We start from the raw sequence: 12,020 nt of genomic DNA on the forward strand, positions 1-12,020 counted from the left end.
CAACCTCTCCGGCGTCCACTGTGCAGAGGGGCCGCGCGGGTGCCCGGCAAAGCAGGGCAGGAGAAACTCCTTCTCTCCTCAGCCCTGCACCATACCTGGCCAGAAGCTCAGCACCCAGCTGGTGCAGGCCAAGCTGCGCATGGAACCAGTGCGTGCGCGAGCACAGGACCGCTGGCTGAGTGGGACGCAGGTGCGTGAGTGCAGGCAGCTGACGGAGCCCCTCTCTGGGGGAGGCTCCCGTGCCAGCCCTGGCCATCCCTGACGGTGTATGTGTGTGGCCTTTGCATGACAGAGCGTGGGTGCACCTGTGCTTGGGCAGCACAAGGCGCTGTGTGCCTGTGCCCGTGGGCGTACGGCTGTACCTGTGCCAGTGCCTGCAGTGCTGGGCACAGCTACAGGCGAGCAGGGTGGCGTGCCTGTGCACAGCCGTGCAGGGCTGCGTTCTCCTGAGTGCACCCGCGTGTCCACGTGCGATTGTGAGTCAGGGCAGGGCAACGTCCCTGTGAGTGTGCGTACCTGATAGTTCCCACGGCCGTGCCCCTCACACCCTGCTGGCTCCCGACGCGCAGGTGCAGCCATGCAGGCAGAGGTGCTGAAGCAAGACCTCCGCATGCTCCGGGAGTGCCTGCTGCAGTGTTCTGGTGACTCACAAAGGCACAAGGAGCTGCTGCAGTGTCTGGTAGGTGTGGAGTGTTCCCCTTGTGCCCGGGGGCTGGGGCTGCGAGACCTGAGCTCCTGAGCCCTCCTTTCCCCCTGCAGGGCAAGCAGCAGCAGGAGCTGCGGCAAACCATGGAGGAGCTCAGCATGGAGATCAGTGTCCCCTCCTCTGCCCACGTCCCCCAGCTGCGGCACCTGGGGCTGTGTCAGGGGCTCAGTGCCTGTGTCTGGCTCCTCTTCCCAGAACCGTCTTGTGGTGCGGTGTTTTGAGAACAACCGCCGGGAGCTCCAGCAGCTGGAGGGGCTGGTGGCCCAGGCAAAGGTGAGTTCACAGAATCACAGACTGGTTGAGGCTGGAAGGGACCTCTGGAGATCATCTGCTCTTGTGCAATGCCCCTGCTCAAGCAGGGTCACCTAGAGCCACTTGCTCAGCCCCATGTCCAGCTGTAGACCGTGTCCAGAGTTGGGCCTGGGGGTTGCTCTGGCTGCCTGCAGTGCCTGCAGGTCTGGGAAGGAGACGGGATGTGAGGGCAAAGGCAGTGCCTGAAGGGAGCCATGCGTGCACTCATGGGAGTGTCCCGGTGCCCTGATGCCTGCTTCTCTTCCCCTCCTCTCCCACAGGAGCACGTTCAGCTGGCAAAGGAGGAGGCAGCTGCAAGCCTGGAAGAGGTGCTGAAGGTACAGGGGAAAAGGAGGCCCGTTCTGACAGGGTCCGGGAGGGGGGTGCCAGTGCTGGGTCCATGCAGCCCAGCAGCCACGGGCAGTGGTGTGGCTGCGGAGGATATTTACTCCGGGATATGGCGTCCATGATGGAGGGATTGGGCCTCTGGACATCCCCCAGGCTCTTGGCTGTGGCTGTGCTGCAGAGGGGACCCTGATGGGTCTGCAGGCACAGCAGGCACAGCAGGCACAGCACTATGGCTTTGGGGAAGGGGGTGCGATGAGTGACCCTCACTTGGGTGTACGGGGACACCGGGTGTGAGAGGAACCCAGGCATGGGCTGGAGGGGAGGCGATGGGGAGTCTGGCGTTGCGCCCTGGCCAGCGTCATGGGGGTCCTCCTCCACCCCCTGCTCCTCCTGGAGCCGTTCCCGTTCCCCCTTCTCTCCCAGGCACACCTCTGTCAGGGAAAGGCAGAGAGAGGCACAAAAGTGCGGGAGCTGATCAAGGTCTGTGACCCGCACCCAGAAGTGCCTCGGGGAGTGGCCAGAGCTGCTGAGCAATGGTGCTGGCCCCAGGACACCCGTGTGCCTGCCGCCCTGGCCCTGGCCTGACCTCCCAGTGCCCTGGGGACTGAGTGGGGATGCCCTTTCCCACCATGGCTCCCTGCAATGTGTCCCACTTGCTTTGCAGGGGGAGCAGTGGTCAGAGCTGGCACAAGCTGTTCAGGAGCAGGCTGAGGTCAAGAAGGTACTGGGGACTGGAGGGACGGGGGCTCCACAGGTTTGTGGGGGGAAGCCCCCTCAGAGCAGACATGGCATGGACTCCTGACTGGGCCCTTTGCTTCTCCAGCTGCTCAGGAACAAGCTCCAGCACCTCCTGGAGAGACAGGAATGCCTCCGAGAGCCAACAGCTTTGTGAGTGGCGATGGGGCCCCGACTGAAACCTGGGGCAGCGGGGTGGGGGATGCTCAGCAGCTTTGTGCAGAGCTCTGCCACTTGCAGACATCTTTGTGGCTCCTGTCCGCTGCTCCAGCCTGCTCTGGAGAGCCCTTTGTCTTCTCGTGAGCAGCTCAAAACCTCTCTGTGCCACTCGGGACTCCTGCAAGCAGCTCTGCACCACTCTGAGCAGCTCCCAGGCTCACCTCCATGCCCCCCAGGCCTGGGGCGGGACAGGGGCAGGGGGTGGGTCTGTGCAGTCTTGGGATGCCACGGTGCCTGGTGCCAGCCCCGGCAGAGCCTGGGCAGCACCCTGGCTCCCTATTGACCACCCGGGGGCCACCATGCCGGCCGAGGTCTCTTCTCACAGCCCAGAACCCCATGGTGTCCGTAGCAGGGGGAAGGCGGCGCAGGCGGACAAGACAGGCGAGTCGCTGCTGCAGGAGATGGTGGCTGTGCGGCTGGTAGGACAGACAACCCCGCTGTGGGCCTTGGGGAGGGAAGGGTCTGCACTGTGCCCGGGGGACATGGGGGCACTGATCTCAGCGCGAACGAGGGAGGGGGGCTGAGCCCCCAAACCTCGCCGCCTCGCACACCCCAACACATGTCCCTGCTGTGCCTTGGCCTCTAGGAGGAGCAGCTGGCGTCAAGGAGGCATAACATCACTTCTTGGCTGAGGTGAGTGGCCCGGGGGAGTCAGGGTGCCGGGGCTCTTCCATAGGCACTGGCATGTCCGTGCCAGTGGTCCAAGGGCACTAGGCAGCTTTGGACTTCTCTGGGATGAAATGGTTCAGTATTTCTTTTCTTCCTAGCTTGGGGGGCGCGTAGGGGGGAATTTGGGGCCACCGGGGAGACGTACAGTAGAGTCAAGATGGGTAGCCGGGCCCCTCACCCCAGTCCTGAGCGGGGAGTGTTGTGCCCAGCATGGTTCAAGGTGCCACGGTGCTGTGCGAAGAGGGTGGTTGGAAAGAGCTGAGACACATTTGCCCCCTGTTCTGTCTGACCCCTCTCCTGTCCCACAAGAGATTTCTTCTGTTCCTCGCCTTCCTGCAGATCGTCGTCCTCATCCTGGTCCTGCTGAACAGGGACATCCTTAACTGGGTCCTGCCACCGAAGCTGGCGGCTGCCTTTGGGAGCCGCCCAGTGACGTCCCGGTTCTTTTGAAATAAAACCAGAAAGAGAAGACAGACATCTGTGATTGTAGGACAAGTGCGCGACCGTGTCAATAGTGAATGTCCGCTGACGGGCCGGAGGGAGGTGGCTGCTGCTTTCCCTTCTGCCTGTGCGTGCCCCACGATGGCTCTGCCTCAGACCTGGTTCTTGCCTGATTTGCAGGCAGGAGGGTGTATGCACCGTCCTGTGTAAACGGTTGCCCGTTTTCACACAGGCGCAATGGAACTTGACCAACAATGACCTCACTTGCATAAGAGGGTTTGTTGTTAGGAGAAACCAGGCCAAACCAGCTGAAAGCACCAAAGTTGCAACAAAATAGTGCAAACTCAGCTAATAAATATGCATTAAGCATGCTTGCATGGGGGGTGTCACGAATGCAGGTTTGTGAATCCTGCTGATTATGTCAATTTACTATGAATAAGTGACGTTACACAGTTTGATTTAGTAACAGTTAGAATTTGCTTGTAGCAAATGGCAGAATTTGATTTTAATATTTTTAATAGCACTCAATCATCAATGATTAATAAAGTGATTAGACAAAATTGATCAAAACCGTGACTTAATTACAGATTCGAAAATGGCAAGGTTCACTCTATTACTACATGGAAGTGCATAAAGGAAAATTGAATTACACAGAGTTGGAATGATTCATAAAGGGATGGCGTATGTAGGGGACACGGAAACCCTCCCGCTGAGTCACGAGGTTCGGAATGGACCCGCTTGCTTTCTAAACTCCTTCTCAGAGAGGAGTCTGGGTGCGGCTGGGCCCACTCTTAATCTCAGACTTGGTCAATGATTTATGAGAGTAATGCTATAAGAATAATGCAGCAGTATAAGACTCCCTTTGAAATTCAATCATACATCTACAGACTACTTAAACTGATTCACGCATGCATACTCACAAATATGAATGCATCCCTGCTCACTGCAGGGGGGCTGGGCTAGATGATTTCTCAAGGTCCCTTCCAACCCAAAGCATTCTATGATTCTATGATATATATATAAATGGTATACCTGTTAAAAATTCCCCTCGAGTTTAGTGAAATACTCACGTCTAATGCCTTGGCATTTCTCAGCAGGCGAGAGTAGAGCCTCGAGGAGTGAAGAATTTCAGACGCCCAGGCTCCGTTGTCGATCTCCAACAATGGAGTTCTGCTGGCAGCAGACTTTCGGGAGTCTGCTAGTTTTGCTGACTCTGAGAGGCGTTTCGATCAGAGGGAGATGCTGGTGTGGCCCACGGCAGTCCAGGAGAGCTCAAAGGGCCTCACTTAGGACTGCTGTTTATAGGATTGTGAGATGATTGACTTTAATCACCAGTAAATTGCCATCTGAGCCACAATTTGGGTCGGCTTGTTGCTGGAATTCCAGCAATGATGATACCACTCTGTTTCAAGGCTGTCTGGGGTAGCTGTTTGTTCTTGCTCCCCTCGTTAGGCATAATATGAAGATCTTGATAAGATCAGGGCCGCTCTCTGCTTCAGCCATGTAGGAGTTTCTGGTACACTTAAGGGGCGCTTAACGGACCAACTCACTACACAAAAGCTGCGGCCGAAGAGAAAGGGGGAAAAAAAAGAGAGGGGGGGATGCACCACCACAGGGAGTTGATGTGAACAAATCCTCAAAAGCGTATGGTAACAAGGGATGTCATGGCCAAAGCATGTAGGTTATGTACATTGCAAAAATGAGTATGTGAGTAGTCTCAAAACTGTATATAAAGGGTCAAGAGCGTGAAAAGGGGTACTTCTCATGCTCCCAGCCAAGAGGCACCGTTACTGCCAGCAATACAAGGGGTTTTAGCTAGGGTGTACTTCTGCTGCCTTCTTTCCAGTACCTGCGCACGAACGAGAAAAAACCAAAATGCGAGCAAATCCTTTTTTACTAACACCATGAATGCCAGGTGACCGGTCGGAGGGAGGTGGCTGCTGTGCTCCCTACGACGGCTCTGACTGTACACCGCTATGTACCGAGTACAGGTTCACGAGAAGGTGGCGAGCCACAATGACCACCCGCAGGCTCAAGACCTCCTTTAGGAAGAATAATAAAACAAAGAAGGTGTGTGGCAGCTTGACTTGTTCCTCGCAAACGTTCTTCCAGGGGGCTTCCAACAGCTTGCACTGCAGACATGGATCTGTTGGAGCGGGTCCAGAGGAGGGCCACAAAAATGATCCGAGGGCTGGAACACGTCTGCTATGAAGAAAGGCTGAGAGAGTTGGGGTTGTTCAGAGTGCAGAAGTGCAGGCTCTGGGCAGAGCTTCCTGCGGCCTTTCAATATATAAAGGGCGCTTGCAAGAAGGACGGAGGCAGACTTTTTATCAAGGCTTGTAGTGACAGGACAAGGGGCAATGGTTTTAAAGTGAAAGAGGGTTGGTTTAGCTTGGGCATAAGGAAGAAATGTTTTCCAGTAAGAGTTGTGAGACTCTGGTCGCCCAGAGAAGTGTGGCTGCCCCATCACTGGAAGTGTTCAAGGTCAGGTTGGGTGGGGCTTTGAGCTACCTGATCTAATGAAAGATGTCCCTGTCCATGGCAGGGGGGTGGACTAGATGATCCCTTCCAACCCAACCCGTTCTATGATTCTATGCCCTGGATCAGCCCCCACCCAGCTGCTCGCTGAGCGCAGCAGCACATGCCCTTGGTGCCCAGACAGCTGTGGAGTGGAAGAATGCCCAGGAGAAACCCAGGAAGAAGGCGGCTTTCGGATATGATGAAGAGGATTATTCCGTGTCACAGGCGTTTTTGGACAGTAGGGGTGTGGTGGCCTTGGAATGTGCTTCCTTGTACAACGTCTTGTCATCATTGGATTACAACTAGGACTATGGAGAGCAGAGCTAGGGCCAGGAGTTGTGATGAGTTGTGGTGGAATCATATGATTAAACGTGACATAGTAAGTATGGCGGCAGCTGCTCCCAAGATGGGCCAGGGGCTTGGCTCTACTATGTGGTAGGAGTGTGCTTGGTGAGCCATTAGATGTTTTCTGGTAAGTATAGGCTTAGTAGGAGAACAAAGACGTAGGTGTGGATTATGGCTACTGCTACTTCTAGGATTGTTAGGAGGAATCGGATTGATGCAGATAGGATTGACACTGCTGGGATGATGGGGAGTAAGGCGGTTGTGGCTGTGGAGATGAGTTGAATAAGGAGATGTCCTGCTGTAAGGTTTGCTGTGAGGCGGACTCCTAGCGCTAGTGATCGGATAAGGAGGCTGGTGGTTTCGATTATGATTAGGGCAGGAATTAGTAGTGTTGGGGTTCCTTTGGGTAGTAGGTGTCCTCGGGAGGCTGAGGGTTGATTTCATAGGCCTGTGAGTAGGGTGGCTAGTCATAGTGGGAAGGCTAGTGCGATGTTCATTGATAGCTGGGTGGTTGGGGTAAATGTATATGGTAATAGGCCTAGTAGGTTGATTGTAAGCAGCAGTACTATTAGTGATGTCAGGATTAAGGCACATTTGTGGCCTTCTTTGTGGCCCAGGAACATCCCTGGGCAGCCAGGAAGGCAGAGGAGGTGGCACAGGGCTCTCCGGGGAGCACCCTGGGTGCCTGCAGCAGCTCTTCCTGGTCTGGGGACAGCAGCTGGCCCAGCACTGGCAGGAGGGAGGCAGGGAGGGAGGCCAGGACAGCAGCACCACTCGAGAGAGAGAGAGAGAGACAGCCTTGCTGCTGATCATTTCCACCATGCACAGCGTCATCTCCGTTAACACCGTGTGAAAACGCGTGCATCTGAGCAGCCCTGCGTGTATGCAGAGGAGCCAGTCTGCATTGGGTGGCCCTCCAGCCTGAGGGGACCTGCACACCACGCTGCTTGATGCCAGGAGCCAAAGGAGCTGCTGCTCTCTGTGCTCCCGGGTGCTTCTGGGCCCCTTGTCTCTGGGAGCTGCAGCTGCGGGCGGAGGCTCACCCACAGGGTTGCTCCCTCCAGGCAGCACAGCAACCCTTTCTTGGTAGCCCCTCTCAGCTCATCACCAGCATCACCAGGCGGCTCTTGTGATGTCATAACCTGCTGCCCTCCATAAAACCCCGCGCTGCAGAGGTGGGCAGCAGTGCGAAGCAGAGCACTGGCAGCAGCTAGCGCATGCCTAGAGAAGAGGTGCTTGGGTCTCGGGAGGAGAGCAGGCTTTGCCCTGTGCCTGGTCGGTGTGCTGGGCTTGTGGAGATGCCAGCCACTTTGGGCAGGTGGGTGCAAGGGGGCCCAGAAAGCAGAGGGTGGTCAGGCCAGAAGCCTTGTGTGCTGCCTGGCTTCCCGGCAGGAGCAGGCAGCCCCACAGCATGGGGGCTGTCTGCACTACTGCCCTCCAGCCGGGCAGCCCAGCAACCCCATTCTGGGGGCACGGCCCTGCCCCTGCTGCGGGGAGAGCCGAGCAGGGCCAGGCTGCTGCCCCTGTCTCAGGCCAGAGCTCTTTGTGCCCCAGGGGTGGGGTGCAAGGGGCCAGACCTTCCCAAAGGCCCTTGGGCTTTCAGACTTGCAGCTGTGCTGAGCACAGGAACCTGGTGGCAAGCGAGCTCCTAAGCGGATCCCTGGCAAATACATGTCCCAGATTTTGTGCTTTGCTAACAGCAGTGGTCCTGCTCTTTTAGACAACGCCACATCCACCAGAAGGGCAGGAGTGTCCTGAGGCTCCTTCTCCTGCTGCTTCCCGTCCTGTCGGGTGAGTACCCCTCACCAAAAATGGGCCTCTCAGTCCTGGGGAGAGGGAGCAGCTCCTGAGGAAAATAACCATCTCTTGACAATGTGACCCACAGCTCTTGTCTACTGCTGGAGACACCCAATGGTGTGGGGAACGGGAGCGTTGCAGGTAAGTGTCCCTTGCTGTGGGAAAGCCAACGCCTGCAAAGGCCGTCGCTCTGCCCTCCTGCCTCCCCTGGGAACACGCAGTGCCTGCTCAAAACTCCCCATCACCGCTGAGGCAGAGGCGAGGGAGGAGCACTTCTGGTCATCCTTCAGTCTCCTTAGCGCCTGCTTGGGGTTTAACACGGAGACGGATCTTCCCGAGTGACTTCCAGAGGGTGGCAGGCTGACGTGGGGAGCACTTTGGCAGAAGGTGCCTTTGCTGCCTGCATACCCATCGGAGAGTCTGGGGCGGGGGGGGGTCAGATGGAGACCCGAAAGATGCTCTGCTGAACGTGGATGGTTAAAGAGGCCAGGTTTGGGTCAGGGTCTCTCCAAAGTGACTGAAAGCAGCAGGAAATTCTGCCACCTCTCCGTAGGGGAGTCTCCTTTGGGAAGCCCTGGCAGTGCTCCTCATGCTTGCTCCAATAGAGTGTCTCTCCAAAGAGTCAATTTTGGCAGTAAACAAGCTACTTAAGGAGTCCATCCCACACCCTCTTTATCTTGCAGGAGGTGTCGGGCCTTCCTGAAGCGGAGCTGCAGTCTCTGGGGTAAGAGCGCTTTCTTGCCAAGCAACACACGCTGTGGAGCCGTCTCAGCTGGCTTCATGCTGCCTGCACTCACTTGCTTCGCACCCAGGGCTCCCGGCCTTTCCATCTACTACCCACGGTGCTGGAAGGGAGCCATTTGTAAACCAGAGGAAGAAAAGGGGCTGGGGGACGGGGCTTGACCCAAGCTCACCTGACCCTTCTCTGCACGGCGTTTGGAGCCTGCCTGCAGAGGCTTGGCAGCTGCTGGACAAGACCTGCTTTCCCTCTGCCTTGCAGGAACTCACAGGCTTGGCTGGAGCAGAAGATGCGGGAGCTCGAGGAGACGGTGGCTCAGGTGTCTGCTGCGAGGGGGAACATACTTCAGGCAGTGAGAGAGGTCCTCGTAGACCATGGTGTCCAAGCAGAGAAGAGAGAGGTAAGGGTGCTGGCGGTAGATCAGAGACCCCGCTACCTATCCGGGCTCCCTCCTGCTGCTTCCTCTTGGCACTCTCAGAGTCGGCACCTTTTCCGACAGGTCTTGCCTTGGGTTTTCTGACACACAGGCGCTCCTTGGCTCTGTGCTAGGGCTCGGGGTTCATGCAGAATGGCCTGTGCACGTGTGTGTGTGTGTTCACTGCCATCTCTCCATTCCCAACTTTTCCCCAGGAAATTCTGCAGTTGACACAGGCGGCAATTAAGAAGGTGCTTGAAAACTACCTCCAGATGCCTGACTGGGCTCTGGAAGCCATAGGTAGGAAGACAGGAAGTCTCACTGCCCTCAGCTCGTCTATGGCACTCCCCCAAACTCTGCCAAGCTCTGCTTTCCAGCCTGAGAAATGCATCCTAATGCACTGCTTCAACTCCTAATCTCTCTCCACCGTCATGTAAGGTGCCACCATTGATGAGGAGAGGACATCCAAGAGTTATGGTGAGCAAGGCAAGAAGACCTGGTGGCTTTTTCCATTTGCCTTCTCTTCTGGAAACCCTCCAGAGACAATCTTGCAGGCAGGTGTCACCAAGGAACTCCTGGCTTCAGTGTGCTTCACCTCCTTGCTTTCCATTGGCAGACCAAGTGCACAGCACTTTGCCGCAGCCTGCATTGCATTCCTGACCCCTGCGATCCCTGGCAGCACTGTGTCCCATCAGGAAGGGGACCGAGATGAACCCAGCTGCTGTGACCTGCCCACCACCCTTGGCTGCAGTTTGCCAAGGAACTTTGTCCTTGGGAGTCCCACTGCCATACGGCATCTCTGAGGGTCCCTTTCCAGAGTGGGTGGGAGTGGTGGGGGCTGCTGAGCCATGCCAGCAGCGAGAGGTGCTCCTCTGGGCCCCCGGCCATGATCTGGTCTACCACGTCTGAAGCAGGGTCCATGTCTGCATTGGACCTTGTAGCTGCAGCGGAATCTTTGAAGGACGATGGGGTGGGGTACGCTAGGGAGACCTGCCCTTTCTCTGCAGGCTCTGAGAAAGCAGAGCTGCCTTGGGAAAGGCGGTGGAGCCCAGAGGGTTTGTAGAAACACTTCCATATTGCCCTGCTGCCCATGCACTTGTACTCATTTACAAACAGGATTGCAGCCCACAGGCAAGGCAAGGTCTCTGCTTCTGGCCAAACAGGCAGCTGTGGTGGCTCTTTGGCTGCCAGTAGCAACTGATGGTCATGGCTTTCTGGTTTCAGCCCCGTATTGCCCCTGGCAACTGCTGGGCTTTCCAAGGATCTCGGGGCCACGTGGTCATCCGGCTGCCTGAGCAAATCTGGCCAAAGGCTTTCACCATCTGGCATATCTCCGAGGCAGTCTCTCCTTCCGGGGAAGTCAGCAGTGCCCCCAAAGACTTTGCTGTCTCCGTAAGTCCTGGCCTTGCACTTCTCGGGGAGGGTTGGGGGTGGGGGGCGGCCCCAGGGAAAAGCTCTACCAGAGACGTGCTTCTCGTGGTGGCTTCTCTCAGAGCTCTGTCTGGGGCTGGGTGCTGCAGCGCACCGCATCCCCTGGGGCGCCACTGGGGGCACGTGCAGGTTCTGTGCCTTTGGGGGCTTCTTCTCTGCTTCATGGCCAACGATCCTGGAGCACATGCTGAAAGCATCCCGACCCACACTCACCCTAAGCTGAGTCACCAAGGGAGCCAAGGGAGGTGGGCAAGGGTTCCCGCGTTTGGCCTCGCCGTGCCCATTTTCTGACACCCTGCTTCGGCCTGACCGGCTCCCTTTCTCTCTCGTCTTTGAGGGAGTGGATGAGGCAACGGCAGAAACTCTCCTGGGGACATTCACCTACGACGTGCACAAGGAGATCGCTCAGACATTCCATGTGCAGGTACCGCAAGAGCTGTGGGCAGGATGCCCGGGAAGAAGGCAGGCTTGTCTGCAAGTCCTTGGAGGAAGGAGTGCAGAGGATCACCCCAGCCAGCCTCTGCTCTCCCATGCTCCATGCCCCTGCGGGGAAGGCGGCAAGAGGAGGGCAAATGGGGCTTTGCTCTGCTGGCCGAGGCAGCTGCCCCACCTTTGCAAGGGCTTTCCTTTCCCTTCGGGTAGCGCAGAGAAAGCAGCAGTGGGAAGGGGTGCGGGAAGGGAAACAGTCCCCCTCAGGGGAGACGGTGGCAGGGACGATGGCAGACGCCTGCCCCCCTCAGCGGGACTCTCCCCGCGTCCCGCGGCAGCCCGGGCAGCACTGTGCCTCCGCTTTCCACAGCTGCCCTCAGCAAGCCTCTGAGGCCAGGCCTTTGCTTTCTAGGCACAGAGGGCTCCTCCTTGGCCCTGGCAAAGGGGGCTCTGCTTGCCCTGGCTTCCTCCTCCGTCAGGGCTGCCCTTTGGTCCTCAGCAGGGGAGCGCAGGCAGGGGGGCCTCCCGCAATCTGTTGTGGCTCTTCCCACCAGCGCAATGATGGCTCCCCCCATTTCTTTACAGAAGGAGCTTCCCAGGACCTTTCGCTACATCAAATTCCAGGTGCAGAGCAACTGGGGAAACCCAGAGTACACCTGTGTGTACCGGGTACAGGTTCATGGGAACATGGTGAGCCACAAGGACCACCTGCAGGCCCAAGACCTCCTTTAGGAAGAATAATAAAACAAAGAGGATGTGTGGCAGCTCGACTTGTGTGTGTCCCTTGCAAACGTTCTTCCAGGGAGCTTCCTACAGCTTGTGCTGCTAGTGGGGAAGGGAGCTTTGTCCCTCAGGAGAAGGATGCTTGTGGTCCGGGCTGCAAGGGACAGCGCAGGGGAATGGGGCTTGAAGGAGAAGCCCCCGTGGTCCAGCTC

The 12,020-nt window shown here is 57.3% G+C and overlaps 1 protein-coding gene across 1 annotated transcript; it reads left to right on the forward strand.

The window, feature by feature from the left end:
- Positions 1 to 6,763: 6,763 nt before the first annotated feature.
- LOC142595933 (SUN domain-containing protein 3-like) lies at positions 6,764 to 11,817 on the forward strand. The gene is made up of 8 exons (XM_075724805.1): positions 6,764 to 6,790; positions 7,995 to 8,065; positions 9,072 to 9,210; positions 9,441 to 9,525; positions 9,664 to 9,779; positions 10,450 to 10,617; positions 10,994 to 11,080; positions 11,671 to 11,817. Exons 1-8 carry the CDS (start codon positions 6,764 to 6,766, stop codon positions 11,815 to 11,817), a joined length of 840 nt encoding a protein of 279 aa, XP_075580920.1.
- The last annotated feature ends 203 nt before the right edge of the window (positions 11,818 to 12,020 follow it).

This window comes from Pelecanus crispus, chromosome 25 (genome assembly GCF_030463565.1).
Source record: "Pelecanus crispus isolate bPelCri1 chromosome 25, bPelCri1.pri, whole genome shotgun sequence".
In the NCBI taxonomy this organism is placed as follows: Eukaryota; Metazoa; Chordata; class Aves; order Pelecaniformes; family Pelecanidae; genus Pelecanus; species Pelecanus crispus.

Excerpts from the sequence above, each read along its gene's own strand:
- LOC142595933 (XM_075724805.1), top strand. The coding sequence starts at position 6,764 with ATGTTCATTGATAGCTGGGTGGTTGGG. Across the intron at positions 8,066-9,071 it reads GCTGCTTCCCGTCCTGTCGG|GAACTCACAGGCTTGGCTGG; the intron begins GTGAGTACCCCT and ends TCTGCCTTGCAG. Across the intron at positions 9,526-9,663 it reads CTGGGCTCTGGAAGCCATAG|GTGCCACCATTGATGAGGAG; the intron begins GTAGGAAGACAG and ends CCGTCATGTAAG.